This window comes from Somniosus microcephalus, chromosome 6, assembly GCF_052327205.1.
Source record: "Somniosus microcephalus isolate GS21.2 chromosome 6, FLI_Smic_1.0, whole genome shotgun sequence".
In the NCBI taxonomy this organism is placed as follows: domain Eukaryota; kingdom Metazoa; phylum Chordata; class Chondrichthyes; order Squaliformes; family Somniosidae; genus Somniosus; species Somniosus microcephalus.
The window spans coordinates 93,911,753-93,935,857 of NC_140992.1; the positions used below are offsets into that span (position 1 = coordinate 93,911,753).

Consider the following 24,105-nt stretch of genomic DNA (forward strand, 5'->3'; position numbering starts at 1 on the left):
CGCACCCGTTTACCTCGATGTCCACCATTGATTTGGATAGCGGGTGGGGCCTGGTCTGGTCCACTGTGACCGATGCCACTGTAGGGCCCTGATCGAGACAAGATGGCGTCCACGCTGTCTGCTCACAAGATGGCGGACCCCACGAGGTCGGGCAAGATGGCGTCCAAGGTGGCCGCTCCCACGGCGCACACGCGGCGGTGGCGGGTTTTGGTTTTCCGGCGGGGTTCCCTCTGCACACCTTCCCGAAGTGCCCCTTCTTACCGCACTTAAAGCAGGTGGTGCCTTTCGCCGGGCATGGGTTTCTGGTGTGCTTTGGCTGCCCGCAGAAGTAGCAGTTGGGTCCCCGACGCGTCGTGGCTGTCGTAGGGCTTCTGGGGGGAGAGCGGGGCCCCGACGGTGTCGGGCTGCCGGGCGGGGAAGATGCCTTCCAAGATGGCGGCGCCCTTGGTGCACACGTGACGGCGTGGACGGCGCGGGCTGAAGAGTAGGCGTCCGAGTTTCTCTGGGCCACATCCAGGGATCGCGCGGTGTCCGCAGCCTGTTTCAGGTCCAATCCCGTTTTTTCCAGCAGTCTTTGCCAGATGTAAGTGGAGCTGAGGCCTGTGATAAAGGCATCGCGAACAAGCTCGTCGGTGTACACTGCGGCTTTTACATCTCGGCACTTGCAGTCTTTGCCAAGCATTTTCAGGGTGCCTAGGAACTCCTCCACCGATTCCCCAGGTCGCTGTGCGCGAGTGGCGAGCAGATGCCTAGCATACACCTCATTCGTAGGCTGCTGGTAATGCGCCTTTAAGATGTCGCAGGCGGCCAGGTACGTGTCGGCGTCTTGGATGAGGGGCTTACCCAATTCCGCAGAATTCCGAGTTTCATACTCGCAGCGTCCGTAGCGTCTTTGACGGCTGCGGAATTGTCCAGGAAGAATTCCATACACATAAACCAGTGTCCGAAGCGTGCTGATGCGTCCGGAGCATGCTGATCCAAATCCAAACGTTCGGGTTTCAGGAGTTGATCCATTGTGTTGAAAAATAAGTTAATAAAATTGATGTGCCTCAATAATTCCGAGACTCGATGTTAACGAAACAAAACAAGGCTTTTATTAACTTAGAAGATAACACGCAGTGGAGAGAGGTATCTTCCATCTGGAGCTCTGCAGTACTGGATATATGAGGCCAGACTGAGCTGGCTTACATAGAGGCCAGGTATGGGCGGAGCCCTACACACAACACATTCCATACATTCCAATATACAATAGGAGAAACCTGAAACCAACCACAGTCACAGGCAATACAATGGTAAGGGGGAACCTGAAACCAACCACAGTCACAGGCAGTGATGAATGGAATATTTCATCACAAGTACTTCCACAGTGCAGTTAGGGAGGGAGCTGATGGAAACTTAGACTGATTCAGATGGTGGCAGGAAGATAGAGTTAGGTGTCATCACCATATGTGTGGAATTCTAGCCATGCGTTGATGTTGCTGAGAAGCAATATGTGAATTATGGATAGAAGGGGACCATGGATGAAGCCCTGGTGCACAACAGAGACATGGGAAGAGAAACCATTTGAAAATGAAACTGGAGGGATGTGAACATGAGGGGGCAGAAATTAGTTTGGGCCACTTTTCAGCGCAGACTCAGTACAGTGCAGGCAGCCAAGAGGCAAAAAATTGGGCCTTGGGTCTCATTAACATTTTATGCGTGAGCTGCTGCCACCTCCAGAGGCAACTCGTACATTTGAACAATAAAATGTTGGGCCATTTGCCTCGCCAGCAGAGGCCCGAAGGTAAGTTCCGGGATAGGGCTTGGAGTGGGCAATGGGGGGAAGGCGATCATGATGCCTGTGGAGTCGGGGCAGCACTCCTGTCCTCCTGGTTCCACAGGAAGGTTATTGTAAAAATTGGCATTAACAAAACTTTTAGTTAGCAGCTGTAGCGGCAACTGAAGAATCCTGGGCGGGGCAGGCCCGACCCCTGCGCTACTCATTGCTGCCCAATTTCACACAGAAGGCCCACGGTTAGCATGTAAAGGATCTAATGCCTGCTTTAGGTGGCCTCCAGGGATATCCAAAAAATGGCCTAACTAATTTTGAGTTGGAAGTATTTTAGGCGTTCTTAGGGCATAGGCATTGGTGCCGAAATATGGGCCTCGTTGCTCCCATTTTATGAACCTAAACGGCTGCAACGAGCTCCAATTTCTACTCTGGAGTGTTGAGATGGGTGAGTGTGTAAGTCAGATGGCAATAATGAGCTCAATGACCTCAAAGGGTTGATTGGAGATAAGGGAGCAGTTATTATAGGAATACAGGGGTCAAGAGCCAATGTAGCAATTTGTCTAAATTTGTTGTTTCAGTTCAAAGCACAGTGAAAACAGGGAGATTCCAAGAGTGGAAATCTTTAGGACAAACCCTGAATTAGGTTTCATTTTCAATTTCTTTGAAAACGCTTGGTAAAACAGGAATTGCAGTCTAGGTTTATTAATGAGAGAGCACTGCTGTTTAACCACAAAATGATGTTGCCAATGATTTGTTACATTAAAGTATGAAGCATGTTCCAAAAGAGGGATACCCTGTTGCAGCTTTATAGCTATCTTTCATATTAGTTTGTTTTCATGTCCTTTTCATCCCTATTTGCTCTCGCTTCAAATACCTCGAGTCATTAGCAACCTTTCTTCAGCCACGAAGGTGCAGCACTCTGGGTTGGAACCCTGTCCATCGCGACTGCCGATCCCACTCCATGTTCAGCTAGTAGAAGGAAAGACAGCAAAAAGGACATTAAATCCACTCAGGTTGAAACTCATCATTGGAATGAATCACTTTCATGTGGTGAGCAACCATGCTGCCCAGCCAGGGACTGACAAAATTCACTCAACAGACAACCTTAAGACTTTGTGGGGGAGAAATTGGGTATGTAGCGCCACCTGTTAGCGCCTAAAGAGGGCAGTCAGTGGCTGTAGCGCCACTGGCCGCGCCTCCTGCGATATTCAGCGGGGGCGCTAATGGTGGCATTAGCCTGTTGCGCTGCGCCGCCACCGATGACGTCATTGGTGTGCGCAGCGCCCCATTAGCGCCCCGATCGCGATATTTGGTAGCAAACGCCGCTGTAGCGCCGTTCGCTACCCGCGCCCGGTTCACGGGGCCTTGCTGTGCCGGCAGTGGCGCAAGTTAAGGTGGAGGTGCGGGGCGGCCGCTTTTTCCGGCGGCCGCCTGCCAGCACCTCCGTCCCCGGCCTCCTGACCACCTCCCCCCCCCCCCGCCGTGGCATTGCCGGCTGTTTCCTGAGAGCCCAGCACTTCTCCTCGGTGCCGGGCTCTTTTGCTGGCACTCGCGATCGGTCATCGCGCTGTTGCAGGCCCCTCCCCCTTAACAATGGGAGGAAGGCCTGCAGTACCGCAGCGTGCCGTGCCGCAGCGTGTGGCGCTGCAGCACGTTGCGCTTCGATATTCAGTTTCAGCGCCCTAAGAGGGACGCGGAGCGCCTCGAGCCTCGCCCCGTCTCCCTCTAGGGGCGCTGAAACTGAATTTCTGGCGATCGGTATTACTCCGAACGCTGCGCAAAAATCAGCGCCCAGGCGAACTTGGCGCCACTTTGGCGCCTCAACCGAATTTCTAGGCCTATGTGTTTTATGGCTGAATTTGTTGCCTTGTTTTAAGGAGGTTACATAGAATTACATAGAATATACAGCACAGAAACAGGCCATTTGGCTCAACCAGTCCATGCTTGTGATCCAATTAGTTTCCTCATTCATTTGCAATTGAGCAATATTCAGTAGAGGGAAGTAAATGCTATTTATAAAAGTTTCAAATAATAGATCACCAAATTTCATCAGAAATAGTGAGTTATAATTTCTATAGAAGCTGCAAATGTACGTTAAATGTTTTTTATTAATGAAATGTAGCCCTGTTATAGTGCAGCCCAGTCACTGATTGAGTAAACAATGTAAGCAAACTAATACGCTCTATGGATGCTTAATCATCTCTGTGGTCCTAAAATATGATGATAACATTGGCAACCAAACTTCATAATAGTGGCGATAGCAAAATACTGCAGATGCTGGAAATCCGAAATAACAACAGAAAATGCTGGAAAAACTCAGCAGGCCAGGCAACATCCGTGGAGAGAAAATAGAGTCGACGTTTCGGGTCTTTTGAAAAAGGGTTAGACCCGAAACGTCAACTCTATTTTCTCTCCACAGATGTTTTATAATAGTGATATTGCCTCTTAGATGTTGTTCAACTACCCTTGTTTTAGGGGCACCAAAGTCCTTTCATTGGGTGAGAATAATTGATTATATTTTTAGGATTGTGCAAACATCAATCTGCACAGTAAATATTCCTAGAATTGAATTGAATTGAATTGAATTGACGCAACTTGCTTGTTTTTTATGGGTTTGGATACATTCTGCATATAATGAATCTGTATATAATGTAAGAGAATAAACATGAATTTGTTGACAGACTTGTATTGGTACTTTCTTCTTTTCGTTCAAGACTTATCATTCCAAGGACAGAGTCATTTTACCTGCTTCCAAAGTGTGTCAGTAGATGGATGGATGGGTAGGAGGGTATACAGTGTGGAAGATGGAAAATGAGGAGAGCATGGAATGTAAAGGAGAAGGCAGGCTCATATGGGTCTGGGGAGTGATGACAGTTTCTGCATTAAAGCACTGAGGTCCTTGCAATAAGACAATGAGAAATAAACCATCACTCCTCTAACCAGCTTGAATTCTACAAAGTAATATGGTGATATTCAGAGGAAAGCCATGTGCAGTCTACTCAGTGACTGAAAACCAAAGACAAGATTTAAATAAAAACATTATTTTGACTTTGACATAGTTTGAGAGTATTTGATAGTCAATTGTGAATGGCTAGATTTCAACTTTCTAAAGGGAATTGGATATAAACTTGAATAGGAAGAAATTGTAGGACTGTGAGGAAAGAGCAAGGGAAAGGGACTAATTGGATAGCTCTTTCAATGAGGCACAGGCACAATGGGCTGAATGGCCTCCTTCTGTGCTGTATGATTCTATGGGGGAGAAATTGGGTATAGCCCCATTTGGGGCGCTAGTTCTGGCGAAGCGCAAAACCTAGCGCCAGTTGCGATTTAGCGCCACCTGGCGCGATATTGGGTTGCAGTGCCCCTAAAGGTGATTGCGGCGCTAAATCAGGCGCTGCACGCTACTCTTAAGGCGCTAATCCGGCGGCGCAACCCAATTTCGCGGCGGCGGGGCGCAGCGAGGGTGCTGTCAATAATCACTTTCCCTGAGACACAGTGGCGCCTGCCAGCTCTTAAAGGGGCAGGTCAATTGGCATCACCAGACAGACTCACTGCCTTGTAGGCCTTCAAAGCGGTGGGAGCCTACCTGTGGCGCACCAGCCTAGCAAGACATGGAAAGGGTGAGGCAGAGGGCAGAACAACTCACTGATGGGGCATTGGATGCTTTGGTTGGCGCAGTGGAATCCAGGCCAAGGAAGATGGTCGGAATGTGGTTTATGTTTTGGACAGTCTCCCGGGTGTGAGAGCCAGTTATGTGTCAGTGTATTAGTTTTGCTTTCTGTTGCCATAGCTTTCTCATGTTTGAAGGAACCACATTTTGTTTAATGAAACACTTTCTTCATTTACAATGGCCATGCCTGCTGTTTACATGCATCTTGCCCCTCACACCCTCACAGGCTTGGGGGTATCAGACCAGTTCCATTCCTGTTCTTGGAATGGCAGCAAGCATTCCGTGAGAGGGGCCTAGAAGCTACTTCTGATCAGCCTCTGACGCGCATCCTGAGAAGAGCTGCTCGCGTAGAAGTTCAGGCCAGCAGGCATCTTCTCAGCCACCGGCAGAGATGTCCTGCACCTTATCTGAGGCTGCAGATCTGGCTGAAGCAGCTGGCACAGCTCAGTCACCACCTCCTTTCTAAATCGCAGCCTTCTGACACACTGCTCCTCCGGCATGTTCATGTAGGAAAACTGCTGTCGGAAAACCCTGCCAGCGTAAGGTCTGCTGTGGCGACGTCTGTTGGCCCTCCTCCGTCTGGCCATGCCCGCACCCTCTCCCAGCGTCTCAGTGCTCTTTCCAGATGATTCAGCAGCAGGACGTTCCCCTCCAATGCAGCCCCCATAATAAGTGCCCACAGGAAGGTTCCCCATTGTCAAGGCTCACCAACAGCAAGGTGATGGTCAGAAGGCTGAAGATCGTCTGCCTGCGCTGGCTCTGTGGTCAAATGGCTCTCAGTGTGCAGCTCAGCAACTCTTTGTAGCTCTCGAGGAAGTTGTGCTCCAAAAATGGCTGCCGCTTTTAAACCACACCAGTCGCCTTTAAATAACGCTCCTCCAGCCCGAGAGCGACTTGGTAAGGTCCAGGTAAGCTGTCACTATTAGCGCCAGGCGCTATGGAGGGGGGCGCCACTGAATTTCCGGTCCGGGGCGCCCAAAAGGCGTTGCACACTCAAATGACGTCATAATCAGCCTGCGCCCATGAGCGGGCGCTAAGATTTAGCGCCGGCGCTAAATGCATGCTCAATATGGGGCGAGGCACTAGGCGCCTTGCGCCCGCCCGGAAATTGGCTAGCGCCCCACTTCTCGGCCTCTTTAGGTGTTAATCGGTGGCGCTATCAACCGAATTTCTCCCCCTATGATTTTAAAGAGCCATTCCCTCTTCCAACAGCCTTTCCAGACTTCTCTTAAGCAGGCCTCATTTCCCCTGCAAACTAGAAGCTACAGCCCTGCAGTTTTCTACCCCTGTAAAGACCTTTATGTCTCATACATTCTTAGAATGCTAGTGCCCACTTCATTTCTTCCCAAGCTACTCAGGAAACTATATTATCAACACACCCCACATGAGCTGGGTTCAGATTCTGAACTAACAAACTAGATTTATTTATTGAATTAAACAATTAGGACATCTACAAATCAGCGCTAAGCAGTGAAAGGTCTCCGCCAGTATTTTCCACAGGGGTTCTTCTGATCATCTGCCATAGCTCCAGTGGTATCCTTGGAGAAATGACGTGAACAGCCAGTTGCTGTCCAAGGGGTTGTTCTCCTTAGAGCAGAGAAGGTTGAGAGGAGATTTGATAGAGGTGTTCAAAATCATGAGGGATCTAGACAGAGTAGACAGAGAGAAACTGTTCCCATTGACGGAAGGGTTGAGAACCAGAGGACACAGATTTAAAATGATTGGCAGAAGAACCAAAGGCGACATGAGGAAAAACTTTTTTACGCAGCGAGTGGTTAGGATCTGGAATGCACTGCCTGAAAGGGTGGTGGAGGCAGATGCAATTGTGGCTCTCAAAAGGGAATTGGATAAGTACCCGAAGGAAAAAAATTTGCAGGGCTACAGGGAAAGTACGGGACAGTGGGACTAGCTGAAGTGCTCTGGCAGAGAGTTGGCACAGGCTTGATGGGCCAAATGGCCTCCTTCTGTGCTGTAACCATTCTATGATTCTATTCTATTTACCCTGAAATACCGGTGAGCACTGTTAGCCTCACCATCATTATCAATGCAAAATCCGGCCCAATATTTCCACTTGACTGTCCCATTTTCAGGTTGGATAACAGATGGGTATTGTTCAGATTCATCCAAGCAAGGCCTTCCTGGCATCTTTAACACATTAATGCTGTCTGGATGCTGAAGACAAAACCACCTTCTAGAATCCAGACACACTATAAGAGGAATGGCCATCTTTGACCTTCCTGAGCCTTAGCTTTGCATTTATACAGAGGACAAGGCACTGACTATGTTTAGACACAGAGCTAATTATGTGTCTAGGTACACATTTACAGAGCCAATACCATGGGATTTGTCACAGTTCTCCTGAAACTTTGAACCTGATTTTACAGAGTTTTGTTGAAAGTAAGTTGAAAGTCCTCTCTCGTAACACATGCTAAAGAGAAATGAAGACAAAACACGGAATTTACAAGCAGTATATAAAACCTGTATTTTAAATGCTTTGTTTCATGAATATACATGTTGTTTACACAAGCTATTATTATTTCAAAAAGATTTATGACATCAAGGTTGAAATTGTTATAATCTAATGCAAACATTATTTCAAAATTCATGTTTGCACGCTCACCAAATTTAAATCTAAAACAATTATTGGAAAGTCTTGGCTCTGCTTGATTTCTACCAACTATCAACTTAATAAAGGTAATAACTTCACTTCCATGCTTCAAACAATTTGCATTTCTTTGCTTTAAAGTTTACATTTTTAAACTAGTTGAGTCCACAAAGGTATTGAACTTTGCCTTGGTGCAATATCTTTGGCACAAATTTTGAAATATGATCCCGGTTTGCTCTTCATGCATTCTTGTCCAATTTCAAGACAAGCAAAGCAAAACTGAACTTTACATCTTATGCACACCACATACTTGCACCCTTGCAATGTGTGCTCAATGAGTATTCCACAGGTTGGACAGGCTCTGACTAAAGGACAACTTTTAATCTCACTATTCGGAAAACTAACCATTGGGCACCGTTTTAATTGTTCTTGCTCAACATTGAAGCAGTTAGAATTCCCACAGGTATCCGGGCCATTCCCAGTGCTTTTCCATGGTCCAAGACACTGCCAGCAGAATCTGTAATTTCTCCCTGTGTTAGCTGTGCAGATTGAGCAGTTAACATTGTTCTTTTCCATGTCTTCTCGTTCAATAAAGGAGCCACAACCGGGACACTTTAAAAGACAGAAACAAAATTAAATGATATGATTTTTTTTCTGCTGTTAACTCACAGATAAAAGTGAGCAGTGGCAAACAGACATCTGAAAAAATCAGGCTCCCACAGTGATGCAGCTGCCTAGTCGAAATCCAGCCCAACTTGATTGAATTCTTTGACGAAGTAACGGAGAGGGTTGATGAGGGTAGTGCGGTCTGTATAGGGACTTTCAAAAAGCCTTTGATAATGAAGTACCACATAATAGACTTGTAAGCAAAATTAAAGCCCATGGGATTCAAAGGACAGTGGCAGCGTGGATACAAAATTAGCTAAGGGACAAAAAGCATAGAATATTGGTGAACAGTTGTTTTTCAGACTGGAGGAAAGTATACAGTGGTGTTCCCAAGGGTTGCTATTAGGACCACTGCACTTCTTGATATATATTAATGAGCTGGACTTCAGTAGTAGGAGCATAATTTTAAAGTTTGCAGATGGCATGAAACTCAGAAATGTAGTAAACAATGAGAAGGATAGTAATAAACTTCAGGAGGACATAGACAGACTGGAGAAATGGCAGACACATGGCAGATGAAATTTACCGCAGAGAAGTGTGAAGTGATGCATTTTGGTAGGAAGAATGAGGAGAGGTAATATAAACTAAATGGTACAATTTTAAAGGGGGTGCAGGAACAGAGACCTGGGGGTGTATGCACACAAATCTTTGAAGGTGGCAGGACAAGTTGAGAAGGCTGTTAAAAAAGCATATGGGATCATTGGCTTTATTAATAGAGGCATAGCGTACAAAAGCAAGGGAGTTATGCTAAACCTTTAGAAAACACTGGTTAGGCCTCATCTGGAGTATTGTGTTCAGTTCTGGGCACCACACATTAGGGAGGATGTCAAAGCCTTGGAGAGGGTCTAGTAGCGATTTACTAGAATGGCACCAGGGATAAGGGACTTTGGTTATGTGGAGAGACTGGAGAAACTGGGGTTGTTCTCCTGGGAGCAGAGAAGGTTAAGAGGAGATTTGATAGATGTGTTCAAAATCATGAACACTGTTTCCTGCAGCAGATGGGTCGGTAACCAGAGGACACAGATTTAAGGTGATTGGCAAAAGAACCAGAGGCCACATAAGGGGGGAAAAAATTATGCAGCGAGTTGTTATGATCTGGAATGCACTGCCTGAAAGGGTAGTGGAAGCAGATTCAACAGTAACTTTCAAAAGGGAATTGGAAAATACTTGAAGGGAATAAAATTGCAGGGCAATGGGGAAAGAGCAGGTGAGTGGGACTAATTGGATAGCTCTAAAAAACATCTGGCACGATGGGCTGAGTGGCCTCCTTCTGTGCTGTATCATTCTATGATAGGTATAACCAACAGTCATTTCACAATCTGATTATACATATGACTTTATAAATAAATCCAGGTCTGTGAAAGATGTGAAACAATCTTAAGTCTGTAAGGAATCAATCCTTTTACCACTTTCTCATTTTGCACCACATTTTATATTAACATAATCTGGCACTTTTGATACATCATTGAAATATTCACAGAAATTTTTAACACTTGAATTATTTATTGGCTGTAAGCACTCATTATTTTTAAGCAACATTTTTCATTGTTATATTTTTATTTCCTTTTTATTATTTTTCCCCCTCTTTGGGTACACAGATCGACCACTCAGTTTTCAGATTGCATGAAAGAGAAAATTATTTTTCCAGGAACTCCCAGTATCTGTGAGCCATGTTTCATTCTGGTGTGCTTCCTACGAACCTATGCACTGGTGTCCTGGCAGGTGCTAATCTGGAGATCAAAGTGGCCATGGTCAGGGGGTGGGAGGAGGGAAGAAGGGACAAATGCAGCTTTGCACATACCCTAACAGCAAGAAATAGCATTTACAGACAACTACAACAGGAGAAGAATGAAGTCCTTAGCTCATTTGCATGTGATTACCGATTTGAAAATACAGTACTCTGCAGAAGCAAGAACAGCTGACATTTCCTCAAAATATTTCCGTTCATCATCAGTCAGCAAAGCCATTCTACGGACTTCTGGGTAGGACCATTCCTTTCCACACTTCCCACTGGTGCCCGCCTTTGTTGCCGGACAAGTGAATCTATAGTTCCCCTGAAAGTACAAAGTGCACAAGGATAGACAGATCATGAATAACCATGATCAGATCACACTGTCAGAATGAACAGCCGAGCTTCCTAGGAAGCAAAACGCAATGAAGCTGCTGAACTACCATCAACTCTGTTAATACAGGGAAAGTCCACCATCAGCAAGAATGACATATTGCAAACTCAGTTAGATATATGGTGAAGTATGGTAGTGCTATAACTAACCTGTGATAACAAGTGACGACACCAAGCAGTCAGTGTATTTGGATCCACTACATGCCCGCAGGACATCTCGGCTCTTAAAACATCAGGATCATCATCTTCTGAAGTAAAAATTTATACGAATGTTTTTAATACTTCCAAACTTCATATGTTATTTGTACTGTTCTCTATTTTTGGCAAACACAAATATTCAGAGTTAGCTTGTCACATGTGCAAAACTGACATATTTTCCACCTAGGCATGGGGGGGGCGGTGGTGGGGGAGGGCAGGGCGCAAAGGGAGGGGGGGGAGAAAAACCATTATGCGAATAACATTTAAAATTGAGAGAGAATTATGAAACCAATTTCCAAACTTAAATATGGAATAAACAGATGTAGACTGCCCACCGAATGATCAGAGTACCATTCATCCTGTTTCTGACCATTTCCAAAATGTTCAAATCAATTTGAAAAGAAAAGGCAACTTTTTTGCATTTCCCTCCTGATGCAAGTCCAATTAACACTTACAAAATAATATTGCATATGGATAATTGCTGCTGTTAAGGTACAGGTTTAATACTGTAGAGAGCTACTCTTCCTCCTCCACTGCCTGGTTAGCAGATTAGTCCTGACATGAAATGGGGGAGGGGAACAATCAAAACTGTTTGCCAGCATTAGTGTTTTGCTGATAACAAAAACCCAGATATGGAAGGGGGCGGGATATTACACATTTGATATGTGTGGAAAAAGCTGGTACAGCCCTCAAACTGAAATAATGGAAATTTACTCAGACACAAGATTTGAATCAAGTTCTGCACTGTGAAACTTACAAAAGCCTGTCATGAAATATGAGAAATTCAGGATAAGGTTCTTGAACAATTCTGGATTTGGTTTGGTTCCACAGAACGGACAAATCTCAACTGAACCTTAATTTGCAGTTCAGTAAATCTCCCTACTCATAAACAAGTTACTTTTTATATAATTATACATGTTAGGAAAATTATGTCTGTGCTGTGGATTAATAATTTCCCCCCAGGGCATTAATTCAACTCAGTGTGTCATTGTGATCAGCTTGGCCTCTCAGCTAAAGACTACGCAGAGATACAAGTCTGAGTGAGACCTGTGTCTGTGCAGGATAATTTCACACAAAGCCTGACATTTTACTATGTTATTATTGGACTAGAGCCAAGTCATAGATACTTTGCTACATTTCAGTTTAAACATGCCACTGCTTTCCGTTGTTTACATTGCCACCCAGGTGCAGTTGTCTGTCAGACTGGCCCTTGAAGCCGAGAAACTGTTAGCTTCAGCAACGTGATATATGAAAATTGAGAGCAACTTAAACTTTATGACCCTGAAGTTGCGGTCTCTGTGGCGGGTCGTACTCTCAGAGTACTGCATCATAATCCATTTGCAAGGCCCCGCAACTTCCGGATATCTATACGCGAAATCCGGAACTTGCGCTCTGTCAAGGTCCGCCTTGGAAGTATTAAAAATATTAGTATATAAATTTTTTCTCAGCAAGGGAATGTTGGCCCTTGAAATTCTTAAAAATTAGAAAATGAAGGGGAAATCAATAACAATTCAACAACGGTGCGGCTCTCTTTGATAGACCAGCTGGTGAATTTGATGGTCCTAGTTTCAAACCTCCAGTTGCATTTAATCAGCTGGAACAGCAGAAGAGGCACTACAATTGGGCTCAGCACCCTTGGGGTAGGGAGGAGAAGATATGCCAGGGTTAACTCTCTGTCCACTGACACTTGCTGGAAATGTAGCTCTGTGAATGTCAGGTGAGAACAGGAGCAGCTCAGCTGTGATGCCTACCACTGTCAAATAGTGTGCCGACACTCCGTCTACACCTATGATGAATGGTCGCCATGGCAAGGTGCAAGAGGGCACCTAAATACCCACGGTAGCATAAAGCAACAAGGAATAGGAACCTTTTGGAGGGGGAGATATTGACAGAAAAAAATAAGCAGCATAGAAACTGGACAGATTTAGTATCTCAATGGAAATGTGCAAAACAAAAATGGTTAACAGGAAATAAACAGTCAAATAATTCCACCAAATCATCGACAAAGATTACTGTACATCACCCTACGGAGCAGGCTTCCCCCTGTATAACAGACTTTGAATAGATTAAAGTTCTCAGCTATTGAATCACACTTTACTTGAGCTTTATACCCCCTCCTCTAATATGAAGCGCTCTTGTGTTCTATAAATAGTACCTCGGAACAGTAACTGGTGACACCCACTTAAACCACACATGATCAAAAACATTGCTAATCCGCACTTTCACTGCAATCGCTAAAAATGTTTGTGTATTTACCCGTGATATCATCCATCCGTTTTACAAATTTCAGTGTGAAATCTTTTGGGTCGTATTGCTTTTCGGTTGTCATCCTGGCTTCTGTGCATTAAGCGCGATTGCAGCAGCTCTTTCATTGAGTTCAAAGGAAACTGTAACATCCAAATCTTATTGGGCGACCTCTACGATTATCTACCAATCAAAGATACATAATTTGCATAATTATTTCGCGCGTCGAACCAGTTCCAAACACTATTCAAACATTTAAAGCAAAAATGTCCGGTCAATATTATTTAATTAGTGACCGGATGTAGATGCCTGACTTGTTTCTAAAATACCTACAAGCTCTACTGCAATATAAACCACAACTTATTCCTTGAAACGTAAAATTTATCATTTTGGACAGAGATATTGGCAACGCAGTGGTTGCTCATCTTAAAGGGAGATTGTCACCATTGTAAAGTTATTGACATAAGTGTCCAACAGTGTGAGCTTGCAAGGGGACAACCTAATTCAAATTGTAATGATTGATTCTCATCGCAGAATATCTCAAAAACTGCATTTTGTCAGTATATGACAGCATGCGACTGGCTTGTCTGGGCTCTTTTCCTTCCGAAACATCAACAGTTACCTATGAGGACAAGGAGAAAGACTGCGGGGAGGACAGCCACAATGCAGACCAAGGCACCGTGGCTCAAAAGGCTGTCCAATTAAATTAAATTAAATTAAACTTTTGTTAAAATATTTAATTTAATGTAATTTTAACTAATTTTAAAAATGTGATTAAACAATGTATTTAATGTTTTGATGTGTTTTTGGAGTGATCTCCATTCATACTTTTGACAGGTCTACCTCTGGAGCCCTCAGGTAAGGGCGTAGATTTTTTCCAGATCGGAGGCCTCCGGCAGGAAGACTCCGATCGGAAAATATGGGCCAATATATTTCAGTGTGCAACACGCAAGGGAGAAAAATCAAAGCTGGAACAATCCAGCAGGTCTTCTGAGGCAGGTTTGAAGCACTTAGGCAAATGAAGGTAGATATGATCACTGGGATAAAGGGGCAAATTAGTGGGTTGGACTGGACATGGAACACGTCAAGGCGCCACAGTTCACTCAGTTTAGGATGAATTGGTTTATTCCTGCAGTTTCATTATACTTAAAAATTCAGCGGCAGTTCCTACGTGAATTCTATCAGAAAGCAGCATCATATAGAATTTATCCTAGTACTTTGAAATGCAAGTCAATTAATAATTGTGCATGGAATCGTTAAATGCACTTCTTGTCAGCATTATTAGTACTTCCTCAGAGAAAATTTGGGAATTTGATTCCTTTGCTGACTGAACAGAATACCGTGATTGATAGGGAACAGTGGGATAGTGGTTATGTTATTGGACTGATAATCCCAATACGTGAGTTCAAATCCCACCACGACAGCTGGGGAATTTAAATTCAGTTTTTTTTAAATCTGGAATAAAAAGCTAGTATCAGTAATGGTGACCATGAAACAATCGGATTGTCGTTAAAAACCTATCTGGTTCACTAATGTCCTTTAGGGAAGGAAATCTACCATCCTTACCTAGTCTGGCCTATATATGACTCCAGATCCACAGCAATATGATTGCCCAGCAAGCCATTCAGTTGTAACTAACCGCTACAAGAAACAATAATAAGAAAAAAACTAGACAGATCAACCTCGGCACCAGCTTTGGACACAACAACGACACACCCAGTCAAACCTGCAAGGTCCTCCTCAGTAAAATCTGAGGACTTGTGCCAAAATTGGGAGAGCTGACAAGCAGCAGCCTGACATAGTCATACTCACAGAATCATACCTTTCAGCCAATGTCCCAGATTCCAACATCACTTATGTCCTGTCCCACTGGCAGGACAGACTTACCAGAGGTGGCGGCACTGTGGTATACAGTTGGGAGGGAGTGGCCCTCGGAGTCCTCAAAATTGACTCCAGACCCCATGAATTCTCATGGCTTCAGGTCAAGCATGGGCAAGGAAACCTCCTGCTGATTACCACCTTCCGCCCACCCTCAGCTGATGAATTAGTACTCCTCCATTATAAACACCACTTGGAAGAAGCACTGAGGCAAGGCACAGAATGTACTCTGGGTGGGTGACTTCAATATCCATCACCAAGAGTGGCTCGGTAGCACCACTACTGACAGAGCTGGCTGAGTTCTGAAGGACATAGCTGCCAGTCTGGGCCTGCGGCAGGTGGTGAGAGAACCAACATGAGGGAAAACCTACTTCACCTCGTCCTCATCAATCTACCTGTCGCAGATGCATCTGTCCATGACAGCAATGGTAGCAGTGACCACCGCACGGTGCTTGTGGAGACAAAGGCCTGTCTTCACACCGAGGACACCTTCCTTCATGTTGCGTGGCACTACCACCATACTAAATTGGATAGATTCAGAACAGATCTAGCAGCTCAAAACTGGGCATCCATGAGGTGCTGTGGGCCATCAGCAGCAGCAGAATTTTATTCCACCACAATCTGTAACCTCATGGCCCAGCATATCCCTCACTCTACTATTACCACCTGCAGTCCTGTCACATCCAGTTGTGAATGGTGGTGGAGAATTAAACAACTAACAGGAGGAGGAGGCTCCATGAATATTCCCATTATCAATGGCAAAGCCCAGCACGTGAGTGCAAAAGACAAGGCTGAAGCGTTTGCAACCATCTTCAGCCAAAAGTGCCGATTGGATGATCCATCTCAGCCCACTCCTAAGGTCCCCACCATCACAGAAGCCAGTCTTCAGCCAAATCGATTCACTCCACCTGATATCAAGAAACGGCTGAGCACACTGGATACAGCAAAGGCTATTGGCCCCGACAACATCCCGGCTGCCGTGCTGAAGACTTGTACTCCAGAACTAGCCGTGCCTCTAGCCAAGCTGTTCCAGTACAGCTACAACACTGGCATCTACCCGATAATGTGGAAAACTGCCCAGGTATGTCCTATCCACAAAAAGGAGGACAAATCCAATCTGGCCAATTACCGCCCCATCAGTCTACTCTCAATCATCAGCAAAGTGATGGAAGGTATCATCAACAGTGCTATCAAGTGTCATTTACTCACCAATAACCTGCTCACCGATGCTCAGTTTGGTTTCCGTCAGGAGCACTCAGCTCCAAACCTGATTACAGCCTTGGTCCAAACATGGAAAAAAGAGCTAAATTCCAGAGGTGAGGTGAGAGTGACTGCCCTTGACATCAAGGCAGCATTTGACCAGGTGTGGCATAAGAACATAAGAACATAAGAAATAGGAGCAGGAGTAGGCCAATTGGCCCCTCGAGCCTGCTCCGCCATTCAATAAGATCATGGCTGATCTGATCCTAACCGCCAATCCACTATGACAGGACTATCTCCTGAATCTAACAGAATTAGACACACGAAACAGGAGCAGGATCAGGCTACACGGCCCCTGGGCCCGCTCCGCTACCCACAGGGCCATGACCGATCCGCACCTAAACTCATGTCCAAATTCCTGCCCGCTCCCTGTAACCCTTAATTCCCTTTTCTTCTAGGAAACTGTCTATTTCTGTTTTAAATTTATGTAATGATGTAGCTTCGACAGCTTTTTGGGGCAGCATATTCCATGGACCTACCACCCTCTGAGTGAAGTAGTTCCTCCTCATCTCAGTTTTGAAAGAGCAGCCCCTTATTCTAAGACTATGCCCCCTAGTTCTAGTTTCACCCATCATCTGGAACATCCTCCCCGCATCCACCCGATCCAACCCCTTCACAATCTTATATGTTTCAATAAGATCGCCTCTCATTCTTCTGAACTCCAATGAGTAGAGTCCCAATCTACTCAACCTCTCCTCATATGTCCATCCCCTCATCCCCGGGATTAACCGAGTGAACCTTCTTTGTACTGACTCGAGAGCAAGTATGTCTTTTCTTAAGTATGGACACCAAAACTGTATGCAGTATTCCAGGTGCGGTCTCACCAATACCTTGTACAACTGAAGCAATACCTCCCTATTTTTATATTCTATCCCCCTAGCAATGAAAGCCAACATTCCATTGGCCTTCTTAATCACTTGCTGCACCTGCATACTAACCTTTTGAGTTTCGTGCACCAGGACCCCCAGATCCCTTTGTACTTCAGTACTTTCCAGTTTCTTGCCATTAAGATAATAACTTGCTCTACGATTTTTCCTGCCAAAGTGCATAACCTCACACTTTCCAGTATTGTATTCCATCTGCCAAGTCTCTGCCCACTTACTTAGCCTGTCTATGTCCCCTTGCAGGTTTTTTATGTCCTCCTCTCTCACTACTTTCCCTCCCATCTTAGTATCATCTGCAAACTTTGATATGTTACACTCGGTCCCCTCCTCCAAATCGTTAATATAGATTGTAAAGAGTTGGGGACCCAGCACTGACCCCTGCGGAACACCACTGGTTACTGATTGCCAGTCTGAGAATGAACCATTTATCCCAACTCTCTGCCTTCTGTTAGATAGCCAATCCTCTATCCATGCCAGAATATTACCCCCAATCCCGTGATTTTTTATCTTAAGCAATAATCTTTTATGTGGCACCTTGTCAAATGCCTTTTGGAAGTCTAAATACATTACGTCCACTGGTTCACCTTTATCCACCCTGTATGTTACTTCCTCAAAGAACTCCAGCAAATTTGTCAAACATGACTTCCCCTTCATAAAACCATGCTGACTTTGTCTTATTAAACTATGATTATCCAAATGTCCTGTTACTGTCTCCTTAATAATGGACTCCAAAATTTTACCTACCACAGATGTTAGGCTAACCGGTCTATAGTTTCCAGCCTTCTGTCTACTGCCCTTTTTAAATAAGGGTGTTACATTAGCAGTTTTTCAGTCTGCTGGGACCTTTGCTGAGTCCAGGGAGTTTTGGAAGATTATTACCAATGCATCCACAATCCCTACCGCCACTTCCCTCAAGACCCTTGGATGTAAGCCATCAGGTCCAGGCGATTTATCCGCCTTGAGTCCCATTATTTTACCGAGTACCACTTCCTTAGTGATTTTGATCGTGTTTATCTCCTCCCCCCCTATAGCCCCCTGCTTGTCCAGTGTTGGGATATTCTTAGTGTCCTCTACTGTAAAGACTGATACAAAATATTCATTCAGTGTTTTTGCCATCTCCATATTTCCCACCATTAATTTCCCGGTCTCATCCTCTAAGGGACCAACATTTACTTTAGCCACCCTTTTTCTTTTTATATAACTATAAAAACTCTTACTATCTGTTTTTATATTTTTTGCTAATTTACTTTCATAATCTATCTTCCTTTTCCTAATCAATCTTTTTGTTATTTTTTGCTGTCTTTTAAAGTTTTCCCAATCCTCTATCCTCCCACTAGATTTGGCTACCTTATATGCCCTTGTTTTTAGTCGAATACTATCCTTAATTTCTTTACTTAGCCACGGATGGCTGTCTTTTCTTTTACACCCTTTTCTTCTCAGTGGAATATACTTTTTTTGGAAGTTGTAAAATAACTCCTTAAATGTACACCACTGATCATGTATCGTCTTACCCTTTAATCTATTTTCCCAATCCACTTTGCTCAATTCTGCTCTCATACCTTCATAGTCTCCTTTATTCAAGCTTAGCACGCTTGTTTGAGATACAACCTCCTCACCCTCTAATTGAACATGGAATTCAACCATGTTATGGTCACTCATTCCAAGGGGATCCTTTACTAGGACATTTTTAATTAATCCTGTCTCGTTACACAGGACCAGATCTAAGGTTGCTTGCCCCCTGGTCGGTTCAGTTACATACTGCTCAAGAAACCCATCCCTAATACACTCAATGAACTCATCCTCAAGGCAGCCCTGCCCAATTTGATTTGTCCAGTTAATATGATAGTTAAAATCCCCCATAATTATAGATGTTCCCTTATTACAAGCCTCAACTATTTCCTGATTGATACTCCGTCCAACAGAGTTGCAACTGTTTGGAGGCCTATAGACTACGCCCACTAGTGTTTTTTTCCCCTTATTATTCCTTATCTCCACCCAAACTGTTTCATTATCCTGATCTTTTGACCCAATATCATTTCTTTGTATTACAGTGATTCCTTCCTTTATTAACATAGCCACCCCACCTCCCCTTCCTTCCTGCCTGTCCTTCCTGATCGTTAAATAACCTGGTATGTTTAATTCCCAGGCATTGTCACCCTGCAGCCATGTTTCTGTAATGGCCACAAGATCATACCCATATGTAGCTATTTGTGCCATTAACTCATCTATTTTGTTACGAATGCTACGTGCATTCAGATAGAGAACTTTCAAATGTGTTTTTTGACACTTAGTTCCTGCTTTTGCCCTTTTTATTACTTTACCTTTTACTCCATACCTTCTGCCCCTTCCTGACACGCTCTGGTTTTTCATTTCCCCACTGCTACCTAAGTCTATGACCTTCTCTGTTGTCATTTTTATTATTTGTTCTCTCGGAACCTCCCCCCAACTAATTAGTTTAAAGCCCTCTCTACAGCAAGGAGCCTTAGTAAAATTGAAATCAATGGGAATCAGGGGGAAAATTCTACACTGCCTAGAGTCATGCCTAGCACATAGGAAGGTGCTTGTGGTTGTTGGAGGTCATTCATCTCAGCCCCATGACATCGCTGCAGGAATTCCTCAGGGCAGTGTCCTAGGCCCAACCATCTTTAGCTGCTTCATCAATGACTTTCCTCCATCATAAGGTCAAAAGCTGATGATTGCACAGTGTTCAGTTCCATTCGCAACTCCTCAGGTAATGAGGCAGTCCATGCCCGCATGCAGCAAGACCTGGCTGACATTCAGGCTTTGGCTGATAAGTGGCAAGTAACATTCATGCCACACAAGTGCTAGGCAATGACTATCTCCAACAAGCGAGAGTCTAACCACCTCCCCTCGACATTCAATGGCATTACCATCGCCGAATCCCCCACCATCAACATCCTGGGGGTCACCATTGACCAGAAACTTAACTGGACCAGCCACATATATACTATGGCAACAAGAGCTGGTCAGTGGCTGGGTATTCTGTGGTGAGTGTCTCACCTCCTGACTCCCCAAAAGCTTTCCACCATCTACAAGGCACAAGTCAGGAGTGTGGTAGAATACTCTCCACTTGCCTGGCTGAGTGCAGCTCCAAAGACACCCAAGAGACACCATCCAGGACATAGCAGCCCACTTGATTGGCACCCCATCCACCACCTTCAACATTCACTCCCTCCACCACCAGCGTACCGTGGCTGCAGTGTGTACCATCTACAAGATGCACTGCAGCAACACACCAAGGCTGCTTCAGCAGCACCTCCCAAACCCGTAACATCTACCACCTAGAAGGACAAGGGCAGCAGGTGTATGGGAACACCACCACCTCCAAGTTCCCCTCCAAGTTACACACCATCTTGACTTGGAAATATATCGCCGTTCCTTCATCGTCACTGGGTCAAAATCCTGGAACTCCCTCCCTGACAGCACTATGCGAGTACTTTCACCACACGGACTGCAGCATTTAGAGAAGGCGGCTCACCACCACCTTCTGAAGGGCAATTAGGGATGGGCAATAAATGCTGGCCTTGCCAGCGATGCCCACATCCCAGGAACAAATAAATAAAAAATTACTTTCATGGCAATTAATAGACTTCACTGCATAATGTAATAGGTGAGTGTATAAGTCAGGTGGCAAAATGACAAAGGGTAGATTGGAGATAAGGGAGCAGCTCTACGAATATAGGGGTCAAGAGTATATGTATCAATTTGTCAAAATTTGTTGTTTCAGTTCAAAGCACAGTGAAAACAGAGGAATCCAAGAGTGGAAATCTTTGCTCATTACGAAAGAAGAAAACCTGAATTAGGTTTCATTTTCAATTTCTTTGAAAAGGCAGTGCAAAATAGGAATTGCAGTCTCTGTTTATTAACCAAGCTTAATTAGTGAGCACTGTTGTTTAAACACAAAATCATGTTGCCAATGACTTGTCCTGTCACCAACAGTGCGACTTTCTTCGTGCACCCAATATGGTCAACCTTTCCTAATTCTTTTGACTTTTCCTTAGACACTCACTGGTGTGAAAAGTGGACATCAGATGCTCCTATAAATCACCATAACATCTCTGACCCTACAGACTGTCATTCAACTGGTCACAGCTTAGTTGGCCACTTCTCAACCACTTTCAAACTGGATGGGGACACTGCGTCTCAAATCTTCATCTATGGGTCTTTTGTAATGATGACAAATGTCCTTGCGGACCAATACAAACCATGTCCCACGTCGTTGAATCGTGCCCACTAACCAAATTATCTGGTGTCCTGTTCGCTTTGCATGTTAGTGATGACAGTGCTCTAAGATGGCTGGAATTATATGCTGAGTCTGCATAGGGTAAATAATTTAACCACTTCAGAGTTTCCAATTGAAATTCTATTATTTATTCAGACTATTTTGTTCTGAAACAATGGGATAGAAATTGGACCTTGTTGCGTTGATTTTACGCATAGAAAATGGAAGCAAAAATTACCAATTTCACAGGGCTATGCCATATTGACCTTGGACAGTTTTCAGGCTTCAGGGCAGCGGCCTTAAACAGGTGTTAGGACCCTTGTATGTACTAATGAGGGGTCTAATGCCTGTTTAAGGACCCCTCAGAAAAATTTGCTGGCTTTAACCCTAGCCCCTTTCTAATAACAACAGCAACAACTTGTATTTAAATAGCGCCTTTAACGTACTAAAACATCCCAAGGTGCTTCACTGGAGTATTTTAAGACAAAAAAATTTGACACCGAGCCATATAAGGAGAAATTAGGGCAGGTGACCAAAAGCTTGGTCAAAGAGGTAGGTTTTAAGGAGCGTCTTAAAGGAGGAAAGAGAGGTGGAGAGGTTTAGGCAGGGAATTCCAGAGCTTAGGGCCTAGGCAACAGAAGGCACGGGCACTAATGGTTGAGCGATTATAATCAGGGATGCTCAAGAGGGCAGAATTAGAGGAGTGCAGATATCTCGGGGGTTGCGGGGCTGAAGGAGATTACAGAGATAGGGAGGGGCGAGGCCATGGAGAGATTTAAAAACATGGATGAGAATTTTGAAATCGAGGCGTTGTTTAACCGGGAGCCAATGTATGTCAGCGAGCACAGGGGTGATGGGTGAACGGGACTTGGTGCGAGTTAGGACACGAGCAGCTGAGTGTTGGATCACCTCACGTTTACGTAGGGTAGAATGTAGGAGGCCAGCCAGGAGTGTGTTGGAATAGTCAAGTCTAGAGGTAACAAAGACATGGATGAAGGTTTCAGCAGCGGATGAGCTGAGGCAAGGGCAGAGACGGGCGATGTTACGGAGATGGAAATAGGCGATCTTAGTTATGCTGCGGATATGTGGTCGGACGCTCATTTCAGGGTCAAATATGACATCAAGGGTTAAACCTGGAAGACAGGTTAAATATGAGGCTCCCAGCCTCATTATAATATTTAAATGGCCAACCCGCCTCCTGGGAGTGGGTTGACTGCCTGCCCCCGTCTGGCCTCTGTTAAACCTGGAAGTGGGTGGGTTGGGGTCGGGTTTGATATTTAAATTTTTTTAACATTAACCCAACCACAACCCACCCGTTTTTTACGATTAAAATTACCCCCTGCGTGTCTCAGTAAGGATTGTTCAATCAGATTGGTTGAGGGGGACACACAAGTCCCAGATCCCCTATAGAGGGCGCCAATGAATTTCTAATTATAGCAGATGCCGTATAAAATCACAGGAAAAGTCTGTGCGAAGCTGTAAGCGTAATGAATGGCGAGTGCCGTTCGTTTGCCACTGAGCGCAAAATCCGGGCCAATTAATTGATTCAAGCTTCTGGACTAACAAATCTCACATAAATTGACTACAAAAATGTTTTTCTTTAAAACTCATTAAATTGCGACGTAAACAAAATGTGTTCCATAATTAGAGGGAAGGCAGATGTGACAGCATTTGAAAGGAATCCTATACAGTTTTAATACTGCTGCCTACACTCCTAGGTCTGATTATTCAACTTCAATAAGTGATGTGGTCCCGGTCCAAATTTCAGTAATCACGCAACCAGTCGACATATTTTTAATGAAACTGAAACTAGTTCCTGTCTGATTTTCGCTGTTGATTGGGTTCCTCCCGAGTGAGGGCAGAATAAGTAGCGCCTTGAAGCTTAGTGCATCGAGACCTTACATAGTCAGCCAAGTGCTGGGGTCATCCTCAGGCTCTGAAGCACCGCGGCACCCCGTTTATTGTTTCTCAGGAAGACGCACAGAAGGAGGCCATTTGGCCCATCGTGTCTGCGCCGGTAACTCACGGTAAATAAGGAATACATGAATTTAACAATAGACACGTTTTGTTGAGTGTCGCCTTTCGTTTAATTTCAGATTAACAAGAGAGGAAGAGTTGAATTAAAGAGAAAATAATCAGCAAAAGTGAAAAGAAATGGGGAAAAAGCCAAGAAGTAGAACTAGGGACAATCATGAAGGTAAGGGATAGAAATGTTATTCAATGAATTCATTGTGTGTTATTAACCTGCTCCGTACTCAGAAACTATTAATCTGTGGTGAAGATAGCCTTTTATCTTGATGTATCTCCATATGCACATGCTGTGATAAAATAGCGAATTATTTAAAGGGGGAATTTAATCAACAGCCTCTTGTAAAAACTAACAACTTTACATAGGATTGCATAGGATATACAGTGCAGAAACAGGCCATTCAGCCCAACCAGTCCCTGCTGGTGTTTTGTCTTAATGGAGAAGAGAGAGGTAGAGAGGTGAAAAGATTTGGGATGGGGATTCCAGAGCTGAGGGCCGAGACAGCTGAAGGCACGGCTGCCAATGGTGGGGTGAA

At 44.6% G+C, this 24,105-nt stretch overlaps 2 protein-coding genes across 3 annotated transcripts in view; one reads left to right on the forward strand and one right to left on the reverse strand.

Annotated features, from left to right (window-relative positions):
- Positions 1 to 1,071: 1,071 nt before the first annotated feature.
- LOC147115895 (E3 ubiquitin-protein ligase ari-1.1-like) lies at positions 1,072 to 13,429 on the reverse strand. 2 transcript variants are annotated; one of them, XM_085990544.1, is made up of 5 exons: positions 13,289 to 13,429; positions 10,985 to 11,082; positions 10,593 to 10,766; positions 8,452 to 8,658; positions 1,072 to 2,740 (listed from the first exon to the last, which is right to left on the reverse strand). In XM_085990544.1, the coding sequence occupies exons 1-5, from the start codon at positions 13,359 to 13,361 to the stop codon at positions 2,669 to 2,671; spliced, it is 624 nt and encodes a 207-aa protein (XP_085846670.1). In that variant the 5' UTR covers positions 13,362 to 13,429; the 3' UTR covers positions 1,072 to 2,668. The 2 variants fall into 2 exon arrangements, with proteins under 2 accessions (XP_085846670.1, XP_085846669.1); XM_085990543.1 differs by lacking the exon at positions 1,072 to 2,740 and having other exon boundaries at positions 7,899 to 8,658; positions 13,289 to 13,428.
- A 9,966-nt stretch (positions 13,430 to 23,395) lies between these two features.
- LOC147115896 (uncharacterized) overlaps positions 23,396 to 24,105 on the forward strand; it is a 52,006-nt gene continuing 51,296 nt past the window's right edge. Inside the window, 2 exon segments of the mRNA XM_085990545.1 lie at positions 23,396 to 23,558; positions 23,638 to 23,738. Coding sequence (XP_085846671.1) covers positions 23,696 to 23,738 — 43 coding nt within the window. The 5' untranslated portion in view covers positions 23,396 to 23,558; positions 23,638 to 23,695.

Excerpts from the sequence above, each read along its gene's own strand:
- LOC147115895 (XM_085990543.1), bottom strand. The coding sequence starts at position 13,361 with ATGACAACCGAAAAGCAATACGACCCAAAAGATTTCACACTGAAATTT. Across the intron at positions 11,083-13,288 it reads ACGGATGGATGATATCACGG|AAGATGATGATCCTGATGTT; the intron begins GTAAATACACAA and ends TTTTTACTTCAG. Across the intron at positions 10,767-10,984 it reads GTCGTCACTTGTTATCACAG|GGGAACTATAGATTCACTTG; the intron begins GTTAGTTATAGC and ends TTGTACTTTCAG.